This window comes from Eurypyga helias, unplaced genomic scaffold, assembly GCF_000690775.1.
Source record: "Eurypyga helias isolate BGI_N326 unplaced genomic scaffold, ASM69077v1 scaffold4758, whole genome shotgun sequence".
NCBI lineage: Eukaryota > Metazoa > Chordata > Aves > Eurypygiformes > Eurypygidae > Eurypyga > Eurypyga helias.
In genome coordinates, this window is record NW_010264838.1 from 22,794 (window position 1) to 41,033 (window position 18,240).

At 38.5% G+C, this 18,240-nt stretch overlaps 1 protein-coding gene across 1 annotated transcript in view; it reads left to right on the forward strand.

The window, feature by feature from the left end:
• GNPTAB (N-acetylglucosamine-1-phosphate transferase, alpha and beta subunits) overlaps positions 1-18,240 on the forward strand; it is a 39,734-nt gene that overhangs the window by 18,508 nt on the left and 2,986 nt on the right. Inside the window, exons 8-18 of the mRNA XM_010156501.1 lie at positions 1,189-1,368; positions 2,482-2,652; positions 4,320-4,443; positions 5,168-5,371; positions 6,458-7,560; positions 8,562-8,761; positions 9,021-9,240; positions 10,295-10,408; positions 12,433-12,518; positions 14,151-14,249; positions 17,877-18,044. Of these exons, the coding sequence (XP_010154803.1) occupies positions 1,189-1,368; positions 2,482-2,652; positions 4,320-4,443; positions 5,168-5,371; positions 6,458-7,560; positions 8,562-8,761; positions 9,021-9,240; positions 10,295-10,408; positions 12,433-12,518; positions 14,151-14,249; positions 17,877-18,044 (2,669 nt within the window). The remainder of the gene's footprint in view (positions 1-1,188; positions 1,369-2,481; positions 2,653-4,319; positions 4,444-5,167; positions 5,372-6,457; positions 7,561-8,561; positions 8,762-9,020; positions 9,241-10,294; positions 10,409-12,432; positions 12,519-14,150; positions 14,250-17,876; positions 18,045-18,240) is intronic.

The window sequence follows — 18,240 nt, forward strand, 5'->3', positions numbered from 1 at the left end:
AGGTGTCAGTTTCAAGATAAGATCTTATAAAAGATCTTGTTTTTTTTTCTTCTGCTAGAATTGAATTTAACAGTAAATGTCATGTGACATGGGTAAAGAAAATGTTCTCTCTCCAGTAAAACTTGCAGTCTGTCTTTGTATCCTGTGAACCTGGCTTTTGGAGATTTTTTTTCTCGTTAATACAAACCCTGAACTCTAAACTTTATACTTCCACATGTTGAAATTATGCATTATTTTGTTAATGGGTGTCTAGCCAATGAATGATGATATTGTTGAAATGTTTTCAGTTGTTACAGTTTTGAAAATGTGTAAGCTGTCTTACTGTACATATTAGAAAAGGAGACTCATTTACAGCATGGACACTCTGCAGTAATTGTTAAATGTTCAAATTTTTCTTGAGTTTCCTGTTTCAGTTGGGCATATCTTTTAGAAATGTTCCTTTTAGGCAGCCTTAATTTTTATTTTTAGAAGAGGTCATTAAGTTCTCATAAATGGGGAAAAAAACTTACGTTAGTGTCATGTAACCTAATTTTATTACTAACCTGAAGAGCTTCTAATTAGAATGTGGTCTTCTTAAAAAAAAACATATAGAAACCTTTAGCTACTTTATAGTGAATATTAGGCTCAGCTTTGTTAATTTTCTCCTGCTTAAATTCTTTAAAATGAAGAAGGGGACAATTGAAGAGCTGCTACATCACGACACTTCCAGTGTATCTATATTAGGTGACATTTATATATGGTTTATGATGCAGTGTACTTGGAAGGGCCCAGCCTCTTAAAACTGGATTTCTGAAAGGTGATATTCCTGCTTTGAAATGCAACTTGGCTTCTGATCAAGATGAGGAAATAATTGAGACTAATAATCCAGGGAAACAAGAGGGTGTGTTTTTTCTGGGGTTCTTTCTGCAAGATCTGGCATCACACAAGGCACTGTTGTCAGCAGACATCCTAATCATACCAGGTGGTCAGCCATTGATGTCAGAAGATTGGATTGTTCACCTTGGTCATTCACAAGAACATGATCCCTTAGAAGAATAATGGTATTTGATCGATGTCCTTTTTAATTTTGAATGTCTGAGACATCAAATGCTTATGCACCTGTATGCTAAAGCACACTGCTGTTACCTAGCTAGATCAGAACTTCCATGTTCTATTTAAAATCTAAGAAAGGATTTTTTCTGTTTAAAGTCTAAACAGGATGAAGATATTTCTGCCAGCCGTTTTGAAGATAATGAAGAGCTGAGATACTCATTACGATCAATAGAGAGGCATGCTCCTTGGGTACGGCATATTTTCATTGTCACCAATGGGCAGATTCCTTCCTGGCTTAACCTGGATAATCCTCGGATAACTGTAGTGACACATCAGGTAAAACCCAAACAAACAAAAGCCAAACAAAAAAAAACTCCACCAAAACTCCAAACAAACAAAAATACCAAATACCAGCATGGAAGTGCCACTGGTAAAGATTCTCTGTGTGTTTTAAAATGCAGTTATGTCCTCCTAGCTATAGGCTGCATTTATTTGGAAGGTATAAGTGACCACTACTTCCCCATCTCATCCATGGTTTTATTAAACTCCAGTATGTCTTTGTATTTTGGATAAGCAGATAACTGGATATATACCAAGCCTTTATTTAATCCACTTTTCCAAATACTGAGGCTTCATCTAACACATACCCATGCCTAATTTCCTTATAAAGTCTAGTTATAAAAAAAACAGAGGAGAGGAAAATGTATTCTGAATCCATAAACACACTCTCAGGACCAGTAATAATCTAATAAATTTGTGTTGAGACAGCGTGGATTAAAGTTACTGGAACGAAGAAGATCACTGCAAAAGAAAGTAGCTATGCATTCTAAAAAGCTGGTTTAAAAAGAGAAAGGGTATCTATCCTTCAAGCTTTCTGAATAAGTGAAACAAAAATATTCTAGTAGCTTCTTATTACAAATTTGGGACTAATTTTGGAATCTGAGCGTGCCATAGAAGCCCTGAGCAACCTAAGTGGTAAGGGGATACTATAGCTCAGCTTCTGTGGCTGTCTGCTTGTGAAGTTACTTGGAAGAGATGGAAGAATCCTGACTTTTTGAATGCCGGAACAGGTTCAACTTGCTTGAAACTTTGGGCAGCCTGTACAGCATTAGAAATGTATATATGTGTACACTGGGCCTGATCCAGTACCCAGTGAACGAGTAGTTTGTGCCTTTGTGTTGAACCAGGTGCAGTTTTGGAGTTAAGCAGCAGGCTTGAAAATGGTTTTGTGTGGGGAAAATGATAGCAAAGCTTTTTTTCTTTGCTGCTAAAATATTTTAGATCTTTTTGTCTTTATATCTCCACTTGTTCTTAATAAAATTTTCTTTTTTAGTAGATAAGTATCAGATATATCTGATGTACGTGACATGGGTTTTTTATGGTTTGTTTTTATTTTAATTTATTTTTGTCTCCTGAAACTCTTGAGTTGTTGGGGCTTTTTTGTTTTAGGAAATATTTCAGAATGTGAGTCACTTGCCTACCTTCAGCTCACCAGCTATTGAAAGTCACATTCATCGTATCAGTGGCCTCTCTCAGAAGTTTATCTATCTTAATGATGATGTTATGTTTGGGAAGGATGTTTGGCCTGATGATTTTTACAGTCACTCTAAAGGTCAAAAGGTAAGCCGTTATGACAGATAAATTTTTTTATCAGAAGTAGATGTAAAACTTTTCTATGCTAATATAATAGAAATCAGAGTACTACTACTTTGAAAGGGAGAGTAAATATGAGACATCCCTTTGCTGTCTGCTCCCCCTCTTACCTCCCAAGGTTCATTGTTCTTAGACAATTGTTAGCAAAGGTGCAGGGTGAGGAGGGCTCTGTCTTTGTGTACTATATTAATCTTTGGGTTGCAGAACTACTTTTATTCATATTTGCACACAGGTTTTTAGTGGTATATTGGTTCCTCTGTCAGGCTTCGTGCTTTCGTTTATCAGTGTCATTTCCTATTTCTCCCGCTTTCTGTTGGAGCACTGGTAAGACTGATGTGGCATTTGGCAGCTGTCAGTCTTCCTTCTCTTATAAATTCTTCGTGTTTATTGGACAGTGTTCAAAAAACCCAGAATCAATTCTTCTATGAGAATGCCAAGGTCAGATGACATTCAAACTGGATGAATATTTAGTTACCTGTGTTCCAGACACCCACAGTATCTTTGCCCAATATATAAATAATCATATGTATGATTATTTACTGAAAGATATATTGGTGCATGTTCATGAACATCAAATTACTTAGTTTTTCAGCAGACCTGTTATCACCAACTGGGGTTATTAAGCGAGAAAAGCAGGCTTAGGAAACATTAGCAATTATTCATGCATAAAGACTTCAGTTGCTGGCAGAGTTTTCATCCATGAGCTTGACCTACAAGAGCGACATGGGGGAAAAAATATTTATAATTTATATTTAAGCACAAGTATACAAGACACTAAAGACCACTGCATTAAACACTTCATGCAGGCAGATGTGCGCACACACACAGAAGGCTTAAAATTAGTTTAAGCTACCCTAAAATTACTGTTTCAGTACTTCAGAACATTAGGAGGTTTTTAGTTTTAAATCTTTAAAGCTATAATTTGCATATAATTGCAAAATCATATTGTTAGTGTGTTTCTGTTGTTCTTCAGTTATTCTTCCCAGTCACGACGATAGAATTTAGGTGCAGTGGTGTTTGTGATAACCAGATTAGCAAGTGTTTGAGTAGGAAATGTGCTGCCAAACTCTTGAAGCAATAAGGCCCAAAGGAAAATATGTGTGGTTTTTAATGCCTCCCCAGTTGAAAATACACACACCCACACACTTTTTTTTATCTTGTCAATTCTTAGAATTATTTAAGTCATAGAAGATCAGATGCTTCAGGGATTATGTTCAACATGTGCTGCTTATCTCATGACTGGTTAGTAATGGAGAAACATTTTGAGTCAGGAGAACAAATGAACTGCAGAGCTGTTTCAGAGTTTAAGTTCCCCCTGCTTGTCTGATAAAAGATAAAATATTAACTTTCAATGGCATATGGTCTGCAGAAGTAGATTTGGGAAATCCTGCTTTATATTTCTGGCCATTGCTCCATTGCTGTACGGCCTTGAGAATTCTTCAGTTCTTCCTTCTGTTTGAAAGGGATAACATTTACTTCACAGGTGACAGGGCTTAAAAGCTGTCTGTAAAGCTTCATGAATACTTAAGGCACTATACACAGGCAGACATTATTTTAAGCTTCTGTATTCCAAGAAACAAGCTCAGTTGACTTCTATTTGCCAGTCCTTATCTCAGACTGTAATGTTGTTTCAGGTTTACTTGACTTGGCCTGTGCCAAACTGTGCTGAGGGATGTCCTGGCTCATGGATTAAAGATGGTTACTGTGATAAAGCCTGTAATAACTCAGCATGTGATTGGGATGGAGGTGATTGCATTGGTAAGACTGCAATGTTAAATTTAGAAAAAGTGAACTGTTTGTTTTTCTTATAAGAATAATTCTATCACTTGTCATTCTCTGGTAACACAAAATTTGCCTCCTTCAATGGTAAAATAATGTTGGCTTACAGATGAAAACTTTATTTCTTAAATTTTGCAAACTATAAATTTTTATGGAAAATCATTCGTTGGGTAACAAATTTGACTAGGTGAAATAAAGGTTTTTGAAATTCAATTTATTATTGTACTAGATACAACATTATATATAATTTGGGCTCAGAATCCAAATAGTAACAGGACTGTGATGCTGCACCATTAGTTTCTAGATTGAGTTTTCAGGACTGCAAGGTAGGAAAATGAAGTGGTACTTTTGGACGGAGGAAGTGATAGCCCTCTAGGAAGCTGTAAAGTCAAGATTGCAAGCATGAGAAAGTAGTAAATTTTTCTGAATTCTTCCTTTTTGAAGTTATGAAAAATATGTTGGAGTGGTTTTTTTTCAATTTTAAGTTGTTTCCTAAACTTCTACCGGGAGACTGTGTATACTTACGGATCTTACACTAACTCACAGAGTTCTTGTTAGCCTTTGCCCCATTTTAATTTCACCGGTGATAAGTTTGTACACTTTTTGTTCTAGCTTTAACACTGTAGCTTAAAATGTGCCTTTCTTCAGAAATAAGGATTTCAAATTACTGGGGTTTTTTTGTTTTTCTTCTCTCTCCCTGTAGGTAACAGTGGGGGCAATCGCTATGTTGCTGGTGGAGGTGCAGTTGGAGGTATTGGGAATGGACCACCATGGCAGTTTGGTGCAGGAATAAGTGGTGTTTCATACTGTAACCAAGGCTGTGCTAATTCCTGGCTAGCAGACAAATTCTGTGATCAGGCCTGCAATGTCCTCTCCTGTGGATTTGATGCTGGTGACTGTGGCCAGGGTATGTGAATTCTCTTGAATTGCGTGACCTGTTTGGTTCATCATTTCTCCCAAACTGGGCTAAGATGCCCTGTACAGAGTCATGGGAAAGAGCTGCTAGCGGCTGAAGAAAAATAAAATCAGATGCTTCACCAATCTAAACCTGAATCCATGTTATATGCTGCTTTATTTAGTAAAACTGTTAGTGACCAAGCATGGGTGGGGGGCTTGATGCTTCACGAAGCAGCAAGCATTAAACTCCTTGCCCCAAGAGGCTTACATTTTAAGTGGAGAAATTAGATTTCAGCTATGCAAACAGTCTTTACCCGAATAAGGACAGCTGACTTGATGATGCCCGTAGGGGTTAAGAAATTTAAAGAACCTCTTTGATGCTGACAGCACGAGTTCAAGCCTGGCTCTGGGCTCTTGCCAAAGGCTACTTTCAGTCACCCGTGAAGTTCCCTGAAGTTTATGTTGATATGAAAGACTGTCAGGAGTGAATGGATTGAGAGTGCTGTCTAGTATATGCAGGGGAACAGAAATGGAAGAATTTGGCTTATTGGGAAGAGTAGAGGCTCCTCTGCATCTCAGCTCAGACAAACGTGTTACTGGCAGTTCTGTTGCTGGCAGTGAGGTTTTGTTCATGTGAGAGTTGACAGATAATCTGTCTTCTGCTGTGAGAGGGAGAAGTTTGATTCACCCTATCTGATGTTGGAAGTCTCAAATCAAGATGCAGTGCAGTAGGGAAATCCAACTGTTGTAACATTAATCTACTGAAATGGGGCAAAATTGTAGTTATGGACTTGTTACTTATGACTGATACATAATTTTAAGTGATGTGTGATCATGAGACGCTCAAAGAGTGATAAATTATATATTAGAATTACCACTGGAACATCTGGCAGCTTTATATATCTGAGTATGTTCTGCTTATTCATTATTAAAGATAGGTGAGCAAGAAACTGGAAGCTACTGTAAGTGTTCTTTCACAAAGCTGTCTCCCTGCTAATGTTGTAAATCTAGCTGGGCATCTTACAGTTAAAGAAGACTGGAAGACAGGTGTCACACTGCAGATTGACAGAAATTTTTTTTTTCCTTTTTTCCCCAGATCACTTTGACGAGATGTACAAGGTGACACTTCAGCTTAATCAGACCTACTATGTAATTCCCAAAGGTGAATGTCTAGCCTACTTCAGCTTCAGCGAAATAGCCAAGAAAGGGATTGAGGGTTCATATAGTGATAATCCAATTATCCGGCATGCTTCAGTTGCTAACAAATGGAAGACTATCCACCTCATAATGCATAGTGGCATGAATGCAACTGTGGTCTATTTTAACATTACATTTCTAAATAAAAATGATGAGGAGTTTAAAGTGCAGGTTGCTGTTGAAGCTGATACTAGAGAGGAACCAAAACTGAACACAACTTCCATGCAAAAGTCCAGCTCTGATTTTAAAACTGTAACTTCAATACCAGAAGCTGAAATGATATTTGAGGATATTCCTGAAGAAAAACGCTTTCCAAGAGTCAGGAGACGTCGAAATGGCACAAAGGAGGGTCTGCGTGAAGAGGTGCTAATACCATCAGTAAACATGTCTCTCCTTCCTGAAGGTGTTCGCCTAGCACTGCAGAAGCTGGACTTAAAACTGCTGAGTGGTGATATAACTCAGAAGGGATTTAACCTATCCAAGGCTGCTCTTCTGAGACCTTTCCAGCTCTTACCTACAGTAAAGAGTAGTACAGGCCTGGAAAAGGAGGTGCATAATCATTCAGAAAATAAGAACAACTATACCAGCTTGCAGAAGCCTCCTAAAGATGTGAACAATGGCAAAATAAAATCAGTAGAAGCAAAAGAACTCCCTTCAAGGCTCACAGGAACAAAGGGCACTGTTGTGACAATGAACACAAATAAACCTATTTATAAAGTAAAGCCTAAATACACACTTCCAGCCCAGAGCTTGGGAAATAAAAATGAAACTCGAGAAAAAGTACTGAATGCACTCATATTAAGGGAAACCCAGAAATCAAAACACACTGGGAATTTAGATACTGGAGAAGACACACACGGAATGGAAGGAGGAAAGGAGGGTGTGCAAGTGGATACAAATGTAAGGGAGGGGTTAGTGGGAAGAAAATTACAGTTTTATGCTGGAAGTTACCAAGGCTTTTTGCCATGGGAGAAAAAGAAGTATTTCCAGGACCTTCTTGAGGTGAGTATCTTAATATTGCTTATTGGAATAGTTGCTGTTTTTCTCATTTAGTGGAATACAGTTAATATGACCCATAAATTTAGAATGTGCCTTGCTTTTGAGGCAAATACTGAGATTTTTTGAAAGCTCATTTTGACTTTTCACATAAAATTTGATTTGTTTATGATCTGGGCCTGTCTTTGCTAGGTGACAAAAACTGAATAGTTATTTCTGTTTCCTTTCTACTGCCTTTTTTTTAGTCAGATTCACTTTTTATTCGTTGTATGTTGGCACAGTGGTATTGTTCAGACATAGCACTACAACAGAAAGCGTAAATTTTCTTTTGATTGCATTTATGCAAATATGGATCCAGCTTATTAAAAAAAGTTTCATGGTAAGTACTTGGATTCTAAAAGTTAAATTGGAAGTCTGCTAACAAAACTGAGTATCTAGACAGTGTCAAGAAAGCTTCATCTGCTGCCAGCCAAACCATTTTGCAGTTTTGAAAACCTCTAGAAGAGAAGATGGAGACAGTGCTTCAGTTGGTAGCAAACTGCTTTGCACTATTCCGTATAGCAAAGGAGCTGTTTTCAATAATCTACCTTTTTCTGTTTATCTGAGATAGGATTTTGCATGAGGAATCTCTATATTCATAGGATTCCAGTTTATCAAATGTGGATGAATAATCAGATGAAAAAAGGCAATATTACAAATAGATATGATAGCAGACAGGGACTTGAGTGTGTCTGTGTATGAGGTGTCAGAGCATAAGTATTAAGGAAGTTTTTTATAAACTACTACTCTTCAAAGCATGACAACTTTAAGGAAAATGTTACATTTTATCTTTTCTTTTTAAAGATAGAACTAAGGAATATGAAGAAAAATATTCAGAACTTCTCTTTCCACTTTTAAATACTGGAAAGTGATGGCACCTGTCTGAAATGTCATTTTTCCTAAGTGTTTAATGTTATTTGGTCTTTTTCATTAATGTAACCTTGATTTATGCCTGTCTTGCTATTTAGGAAGAAGAGTCCTTACTCAAGCAAATGTCATACTTTACTGATGGCAAGCATTTTGGAAGGCAGCTGAAAGATACATTTGCTGATTCCCTCCGATATGTAAATAAGCTTTTAAACAGCAAATTTGGATTTACATCTCGGAAAGTCCCTGCTCATATGCCTCATATGATTGACCGCACAGTTATGCAAGAGCTACAGGATATGTGAGTATGGCTTTGTTTGGAATAATAAAAAACTGTTGGTAATTGTACTTTTCTGTTCATGCTTTGCTCTAGCTATTTCCAATGTGATTAAAATTATATTTTGAAAAAGGAAGTGGGGAATTCATTGTAACATGATAGTTGTGCTAAAATAAGGAGACTTCAAGGACCTTTCAAAATTCTAGATGAGAATTTGTTTTTAGGCAAGGAATGTTTTACTTTAAGAAACTGGAGAACTAAATAAGTTTACATTCCTATCTAGGTTTCCTGAGGAGTTTGACAAGACATCATTTCACAAAGTGCGGCACTCAGAAGACATGCAGTTTGCTTTTTCGTATTTCTACTATCTTATGAGTGCAGTCCAGCCACTGAACATATCTCAGATCTTCGATGAGGTTGATACGGACCAGTCAGGCATTTTGTCTGACAGAGAGATTCGCACGTTGGCCACGAGAATCCATGAACTACCATTAAGTTTGCAGGTACCTTTCCTCAGCAGTAACTTTCAGTGCAACTTGAGTTTTGAAGTCCTAGACTGTTATCATAAAATGAGTCAAATCTTTATCCTTGCTTGTAACATCAGGCAATTCTTAAATTCTACCCGGAAAACATAGCTTGGTGTTCTACTTTACCGTTGTTATATGGAATCGACAATTAAATTGAGTGCTAGCAGCATCAGAAAAATGGATCACTGGTGTCTGAGTTCAAGAAAACAGTATGAGCGTGTCAGAAAAGGTGTTCACTGGTAAAAAGCCGCAGTGAAGAGTGGGGTCTCGTTGTGGTGGTTCTTGCGTGCAGTAAAAGACAGTCCTGGCCCTGAGGAACTTGTAGCCTAAAGAAAGAAGAGGGGAAGAAGGGTAGCAAAGGAGGAGACTCACACTTCTAGTTTTCTAGAAATGAAAATGTATGATGTAATGAAACGTATAGTCTATACGTGAAGACTCCACATTTCTGTTTTTTCTAGAAACCTGATCAACAGAGACATAGTCTTTGTAGGACTTACACTCAGAGACAGTTGGTAGAGAATGAAGAGTGCTCTTTCTGCTTTACAGAGAGGAATTGTCACAAACAAAAAATATGATATGTTCTTAAAACATGACTCAAACATTGGTATAGCTGGAACACAGCCCTGCTTTAGTGTGTTCCTGGCCTGTACCTTCCTGTCCTTTCAGCTCACTCTTCTGTTTGCTTGCTTGATTTGGGATTTAATATGCCACTGCTAGTTTGGGAATTCTCTACTGACCTGGCATCACCAGTAGAGGTGTTTCTCATTTTTAAATGAAAGTGACATTAAGTCATGCTTTATCTGATCTCAGTTCAACTATGCACTGAGCATGTGCTTTACTTTAGGCCTATGGGAAATCCCACTGACTTTGGCAGTTATTGAATTGGGGTCTGCTGAGTATTAAGTTGTTTTTTTCCAGCAGTAGCATGAAAACTTTTTTATGTAGACAACACTAAATGTCTGTGTACCTTGGATTTTTAGAACTATGTCAGTGAGAAAACAAGATTATCTTTTTTTCCTCTTTCTGTTAGGATTTGACAGGTCTAGAACAAATGCTAATAAATTGCTCCAAAGCTCTTCCTGCCAACATCACTCAGATCCATGTCATTCCACCAACTCAGGAAGCATATTATGATCCCAATCTGGTAAGAAACATTGGTCTTTAAAAGGTGCTCATTTTCTTTCCTGAGCATGTATTTACTGTGCTTAAAAAGCTGGTTGATTTCTAGAAGGAATGTGTTTACAAAAATTTCTGCTTGTGCATGCATGAAGTGTTATAAAATGAAATTTTACAAGCTACTTCCTAATGTTATAAAGCTATTAATTTCCTTCAAAAACAGAGAAAAGCTGAACTTCAGAATGTTGTTATATGTGGGATTTTAAAAGTTATCCTTGTTAGGAAATTTACGGTTGTGAACCAAAAGTCAGTAAGCCAAACACCACTCTGACTAGAACTTTCTGTTAAGCTTTTATATGTTATATTCCATATATTTAAAAACAAAACAAAATAAAAAAAACCCAAACTATCAGATGGACATCTTTTAGAATAATTCTTCTTAGCTTGAAGGCTTCAGACTAACTACTTTCAACATCCAAAGATGGACTGACAAGTACCTCATGAAATTCAGCAAGAAGTGCGAAGTCCTGCACCTGGGAAGGAACAAGCCCATGTACCAGTATATACTGGGGCCTGGAAAGCAGCTTGGCAAAAAGGACCCGGAGGTCCTGTTGGGGCACCAAGTTGAGCATGAGCCAACAGTGTGCCCTTGCCACAAGAGGGCTAATGGTACCCTGAGCTGCATCAAAGGAAGTGTTGCTGGCAGGTGACCCCTTCTACTCAGCACTAGTGAGGCTGCACCTTGAGTGCTGGGTCCAGTTCTGGACTCCTCAGTATAAGAGACACATGGACATAGCGGAGGGAGACCAGTGAAGGGCCATGAAGCCAATTAAGGGACTGGAGCATTTCTTCTTTGAGGCAAGGCTTAGAGGGTGGGGGCTGTTTAGCCTAAAGAAGGGTAGTTTCAAGGGGATCTTACCAGTTAATATAAATATCTGAAGGGAGGGAACAAAGAAGATGGAGCCAGGCTCTTCTCAGTGGTGTCCCAGAGTGGGGTGGACAAGAGTTAATGGGCACAATCTGATAACACGGGAGGCTCCCCCCGGACATCAGGCAACACTTATTGTGAGGATGACCAAGTACTGGTGCAGATTGCCCAATTCTGGGCAGTCTCCATCCTTGGAGATACTTGGAATCCACCTGGACGTAGTCCTGGACAACTGGCACTAGGTGGCGCTGCATGAGCAGGAGTGTTCGACCAGATGGGTTACTGATGCCCCTTCCAACCTCGACATTCTGTGAAAATTGAGACTTCATTTTGCCTCTTTATAACTCTCAATTAGTTTTCAAAGTTTTTACTTCACAGAATTTTGCAGAGTATTAATAAAAGGATGGTTGCCATGAATATTATTTAAGATGGGTTAAAAATAAACCTCAGTGGTTGGGAACAATGTCAAATTATTTTACTAGCTCTCCAAAAAGATTAAAATATTACTAATCTAAGCAGCAATGCCTAATGTACTGATGTTATGAGTCAGTTTAAATAGTGACAAAATAGGCTCTGTGCTAAACGCAAACCCTATCTATTTTTTTTATTTCTGTTGTCTGTGACAGCTAAATTTCTGGGAATGTGTCTACTACCACAGAAATGTCCCTTCAGAACAGGGATTTTATTTCTTAGAATTGTTTCAACATAGCTTGTGATAGAAATGAGGCCTAATGTGTATCAGATGTTCTACAGAATTTGCCTGGCCACTGTTCCTGGTAGCCTCTACCTGAGGAATGTCAAAGACAGCTGTCAAATGAGCTATAATTTCTGAATATTTTATTGAGGATGAAATCTAGAATTTGCATTTTTTTTTTGTGCCAAAAATCTGTATTTTTTATATATTTGTATGCATAGGAATTTGATGTTATGCACTGGTATCTTTGGTGTGGTTTTGGTTTTGTTTTCCCCTTAACAGTTGATCAAGAAACTAGTGCTTTTCATTCCAGGAGAGTAAAGTGTATGCAGGCCTTTCTAGCTGTAATGTACTTTGTTAAAAAGACATAAGTTTTCTACAGGCTTTATAATTTTCAGTAACCTGTAATCTAAACAATATTTTCTTCCAGCCTCCAGTAACAAAAAGCCTAGTGACTAATTGCAAACCTGTGACTGACAGAATTCGAAAGGCATACAAGGACAAAAACAAATACAGGTATGTTGTTACAGTCCTGTGCGAAGCCATGCTAGCTTTTGTGAAGAAATAAGAAGGGGTATAAATACATTCATGACCAAGGATTGTTTATGTATGTTAACAAATCTCAGCTCACTTTAGTTTAACATTAGAACTGAAGAAACATACTGATATCTACTTATGAATGTTTCATTGTGTGGAATATTTTTTTTTTAGTTTCTTACTTAGTAGACTAAATATTCCCATGCTAATTCTGTCAGCTTGGACCAGTTCCCAATTTTTGTTGTACAACAGTAAGCCAAATTATCTTTAGATGGCTGCATAAATTGACTATATGTAGTGAGTGAGGGCAATTAAAGTAGTGTAAAAAGGAGGAAAGAGCCTGCTCTGTTCCTGGAACTTGTAAATCTGCTTTATCCTTTCTTCTACTGAAGCTTAAAAAGAGAGAACTTCAGGAAAAGCATTTTAGGCCTAACTACCTTGTAATTTTCCTGTAAGGAGGAGGAATAACAGGTAGGAGTGACAGGTGTGAGGAGCGGCTGAGGGTGCTCAGCCTGGAGAAGAGGAGGCTGAGGGGAGACCTTATCGTTCTCTACAACTACCTGAAAGGAGGGTGCAGAGAGGTGGGGGTTGGTCTCTTCTCCCAAGTGATAAATGATATGGCAAGAGGAAGTGGCCTCAAGTTGTGCCAGGGAAGGTTTAGATTGGATTTTAGGAAAAATTTGTGCACAGAAAGGGTCATCAGGCAGTGGAACAGGCTTCTAGGGAAGTGGTTGGGTCACCACCCCTGGAGGTATTTAAAACATGTGGATGAGGTGCTTAGGGGCATGGTTTAGTGGTGATATGAGCAGTGCTAGGTTAACGGTTGGACTCAATGATCTTAATGGTCTTTTCCAACCCAAAAGATTCTGTGATTCTATGATCGTGACTGTGGGTTTGTTTGTATAATTGTATTTGCATAAATCTGCCTGAGATGCAGATTCTACCAGATCTTTCTTCTCTGAAACCTGCAAACCAACTGCACGCCAACGAGGCTGTTTGGCGTGGAGCTTATAGCCTGGTCTCCTGTCCATTGCCTCACCAGCAGCATTGGGCAGGGGAGAGTGGTGAGGAGTCTCTGAAGTGTGCAGTTGTAGCTACTCCTGGGGCAAAGTCAAATAAAACTGTAGGATGAAAGAAGGTTATTGATTAGGTGTATGTGGAAGGTTTTATTTAAATTTAAGGTCGTAGTTTTATATACCCTGCTGTAATTTTATGTAAGATTTTTCTGTCATTGTTGATTGGATAAGAACAACGTGTTTTCTCACATCAATTAGAGTTGTAAATTGCGGGAAGGTGAGGAGGGGGAGAAGAGCATAGTAAGTGTTATGTTTGCTTTCAGACTGCTACTCTTTTGCTGAAACTTGTAGTTTACATAATTTGTATTAGAATTCAGTTCTTCAGTTTATGGATGGTTACTAATAAATCTATAGGAAAGTGGTTCTGTGCTAGAGCATTAGCTGAAAAATGTGAGTATACTGATAGAAATCAAGTTATAAATTCTAATGAAGGTTGGACAGTCAGATCAGAAATTCTATTAAATATATTAAATTGATATTTATTGAATGTGAATTTGAGTTGTTCTACTAATGTACAATTTTTTATAACAATAAGGTTTGAAATCATGGGAGAAGAGGAAATTGCCTTCAAAATGATTCGCACAAATGTTTCTCATGTAGTTGGTCAGCTGGATGACATACGAAAAAATCCCAGGTATCCTGTTTCTTGATTTGTATGAAGCTTTGAGATGGTTTTAATTTTCTGCTTCAACTGTTCAAACTGTTTGTGTGTTGAAAAAAAAATATTGCAATGTATATTTATATTGTGTTACAGGGTAAGACCAATCTTAACCAAAAGTACTTCCATTTTTTTCTATTGAAGTGAAGCTAAGTGGCTTCTCTCTCTGTTGTGCTAGGGCTTTTCTGATTAATTTGTTACATTCTTAAATGTCCAAAACTTTTGAAAACTTATAAACTTCAGCTGGTTTTAAGGCTTTCATTTTGCTGTTGTTGAAAGCATACAGTTTATATTGCAGGCAATTTATTTTAAAGGAAGAGTGTTTTGATCTTCTTTATGTAGCAATTTAAAAATTAAACTTAGCCATGGATTATTTTGTTGCAAAATCAGTTTTGCATACCCATTATGCATTCATACTGTGTTACATTGCAAGAGTTAGTGATATTTTTTTAATATTTGGCAAGAAACAATCCAAAGCTGGAAGGAAATCCTCTGCTTCTCCACTCTGTGGTGGTGAAAGTTTTAGATACCCAAATGTGAGAGCAGGCTCTGTAGTGTTGAATTAGGCTCCTGAAATGACTGTGAGGTAAATGGGGAAAAAGAAATTAAATATATTTCACAGTCACCAGCTTGTAAAGCAAAGGACACTGGATTTGAGACTCTGCTTCACAGAAGCATTTAACTGTAGTCCTAATCTCATTGCATAAGACTGGGGTTCAGCAAGACATGGTGAGATAATTTAATAGCCAGCTGTCTTGGAAGTGAGACAGTGCCTCCACCTGACTCCTTCCTTCCTTCCTTCTCAGTTGCACACTTTTGTCTTGCACTTTGCTTCTGTCTTCAGAAAACTAGAGAGTTCTCTTCCAGTTTAATGAGTTTGGCCTCACAAATGTCAAAACAGAGTAAGGAGGAAGGTAGGACCAGGTACCTTGGGCCAGGGACACTGAAACCTCTTGCAGGTTTCTGCAAACTATTGGGTAATCTCAGTGGCCTGTGAAGCTGCACCATTATTTGCATTTGTAGATAAAGAGCAGATTTTCATTTGCCTCACACTGTACCACTTGCTAGGCCATTCATTCAGAAAGGGGAATACTGGTCTTGAGACATTTTGCAGCTAAAGGTGGTTTGTATCTTTTGTTCCTCCTTAACAGGAGTGTCTTCTGGCCCCATAACTTCTGCTTTCTAGTTCTCAGAAGACCTGGTTCAGCATACCCCTAAGTCATCCTGCTACCTCCCCTTCCTCCTCCATTTCCTTGTATCTGCTGGCCAGGACTTCTAGAAATGTAGGTGTGATTTCAAGCCTTCTGCTAGGTCCAAGGAGGGCACGTAACATGGGTTTCTCACCTTCAGTGTTCAAGTTTGTGCCTGTAATCACTGGCTGCTTATTTTGAAGGGTGGTTGCTGCTGTCAGATTTGATCCTGACACTGTGTTGGTTGTGGTACGAGTATGCCTGATGGATTGAGGCCTTCTAGCAACTTAAAATGGAGATGCCTATTCTGTGGAGTGATTGCATCCTTAGATAAGGATGTGTTTGAGTAAAGGTGTGTGGTCTGTCTCGGGAACCTCAGCAGGCAAGATGAGGCATGGGAGCTGATCTGTTTTGAATCTTCCCTCACTTTCAGATGATGCGCTGGCATGCTATTGTGGACTCAGCCTGAGATTCCATATATACATACCCTTTTGGTTTGGGTTGGTTTTTTTGTGTTTTTTTTTTTTTTTTCCTCTGATGGAACAATAGCGTATTGTAGTCCCAGATTGTAGGCTGGCTGGTGAAGTGAGGTTGAACCAGTGACTTGGGCTGTATTCCCGCGAAGCGTAGTGTGGTACTGTAGTCATACCTTGTTAGCAAGGGAGAGCTGGCATGGCTATGTAGGCATGTCATTTCCTACTCTTTGCGATACTTTCCCTGCACAGTTATACACAGTCTCTAAAAACAGATACTTGCTGCCTCTCTTGGGACGAACTAAAGGTATTGATCATGTGGTGATCTGCCCAAAATGTTTGTTTTGCATCCTTCAGGAAAAGTGAGCCTTAATCGTCAAGGCATTAATTCTGTAATACCCAAAGGAATGTCAGATTTGGTTTCTTTTGGATGGATTAAAACAGTCTTCCCCTTTGAAACAGGTTAATATCCTCATTGCTCTTGCTAACTGTGTGTTAGTTTCCTCTGTGTAATAGCCTCTCAGTCTGTAAACTGCATCTCTTTCAGATGAAGCTAAACAGGGATATATACTCTAGGAGGGTAGCTACTGCATTCCCAGGGCTAATGAGCTGCCAGTCCAAGGGACAAGGTCAGGGATAGTCCAGAGTGAGCTATATGCCTATAGTGTAGACATGTGGCGGTCATAACCAGCTGCTTTGCATAGTATTACTTGATAGCATAGACATAGCCTGCTTATCTTCGGAGAGATGTATTTTGTTCTTCTCGGATGTAGCAATTCGACTGTTTATCCCCTGCATGTAATTGTCTAGAGCAAGATTACCAATTATGCCAGATTCGGTACAGACTGAGGAAAAGCGGCCATGCCCTGCATAGGCAGATTCATGTGCTCTAGAGTTCTGCTTATTTCCAGCTTCATGCTGGAAGTCTGAACTTTGCTCTTTGAAAGAGCACACCATACTATAGAGAATACAGCTGACCAGAACTACTTATTTACAAAGGTTAGCAATTACAAGGCATATGTCACCAGATATGATTTCTCCCTCAGGGGAAAAGGTAAGGGTCTTGTATCTCACAATATAAATAAAGCACATAACCTTGCCCATATGTGGGAAAGGGAATTTTTGTTGTCGAGCACCAGGTCAGTGTGGCCAAGGGTACATAGCAGTCTAGCACACAAGCTGCTGCTTTAGTTGCAATAATTTGCAGTAACCTAGATAGTTGTGTGTGTTATACAAGAAATAACTGCAAGAGGCTTCGCTGGGAGCATGTGCTTATTCGGTCATAGTGATTCCCATATAAAATCTACCCAGGTGGAGGTTTGTATTTTGGTAGATTATACAACTTCAGCTTTGGGTCTGTGATCCAAGTCATGTTCTGCCCAGTTTATTTAGTGTTCTCAGTAACTCAAAGCCTGGGGACCAAGCTTTGCCTTCTCTTCTACAATCTTCTATAGTTTTTATGTTGACTTTCTCTGAAAAGTGCAGCAAAATTAATAATTTGGTATGTTTACCTCCTACAGTGGAGCTCATTTGGTTATTTAAGATACTTAGGATGATTTATTTAAAACTATACAAACCCTTGCCAAAATCTTAATGCTGGCCACCTGACCTGCTATCTGTATCCAGGAGGTGGGCTCTGGGATGATCATACCAGTGCCCATTAGATGGCAGCATTATATAGGTAGAAGAGAGAAGAATATGGCTTGTCTCAAGGGTTTTGACACACGGTGAGCCTTGGTGCTTTCAGAATTAAAATCAAGTTAATTTAAAATAATGCAACAATAAGGAAACCGATTACCGGTATAGAATACATCAATTCGGTTTTAAAAGTATACCATATCAATTTTGTTTAAAAGGATTCTGTTTGTGTTCTTGGTTTGCCAGTACCTTTGCCATATTATTAAAGGAAATAACTCTAACAAAGGCTTCTTGTTTTCTAGAAAATTTGTTTGCCTTAATGACAATATTGATCACAATCATAAGGATGCTCAGACAGTGAAAGCGGTGCTTAGGGATTTTTATGAGTCGATGTTTCCCATACCTTCCCAATTTGAACTGCCAAGAGAATATCGTAATCGTTTCCTTCACATGCATGAACTCCAAGAATGGTATGTTACACAGGTTCTCTTCAACTTATTGTAGTGCATGTCATTATAGAACATATTGCTACAAGTCATTTTTCCCCTAGTATTGTCATGAAGGAGTCAACAGTGAAACTAACGTGAAAATACTTGAATGGACTAAAATCTGTGGTTTGCAGGGATTGGGTGATCATAGTCATTAACATTTCATTGAGTGGCCCTA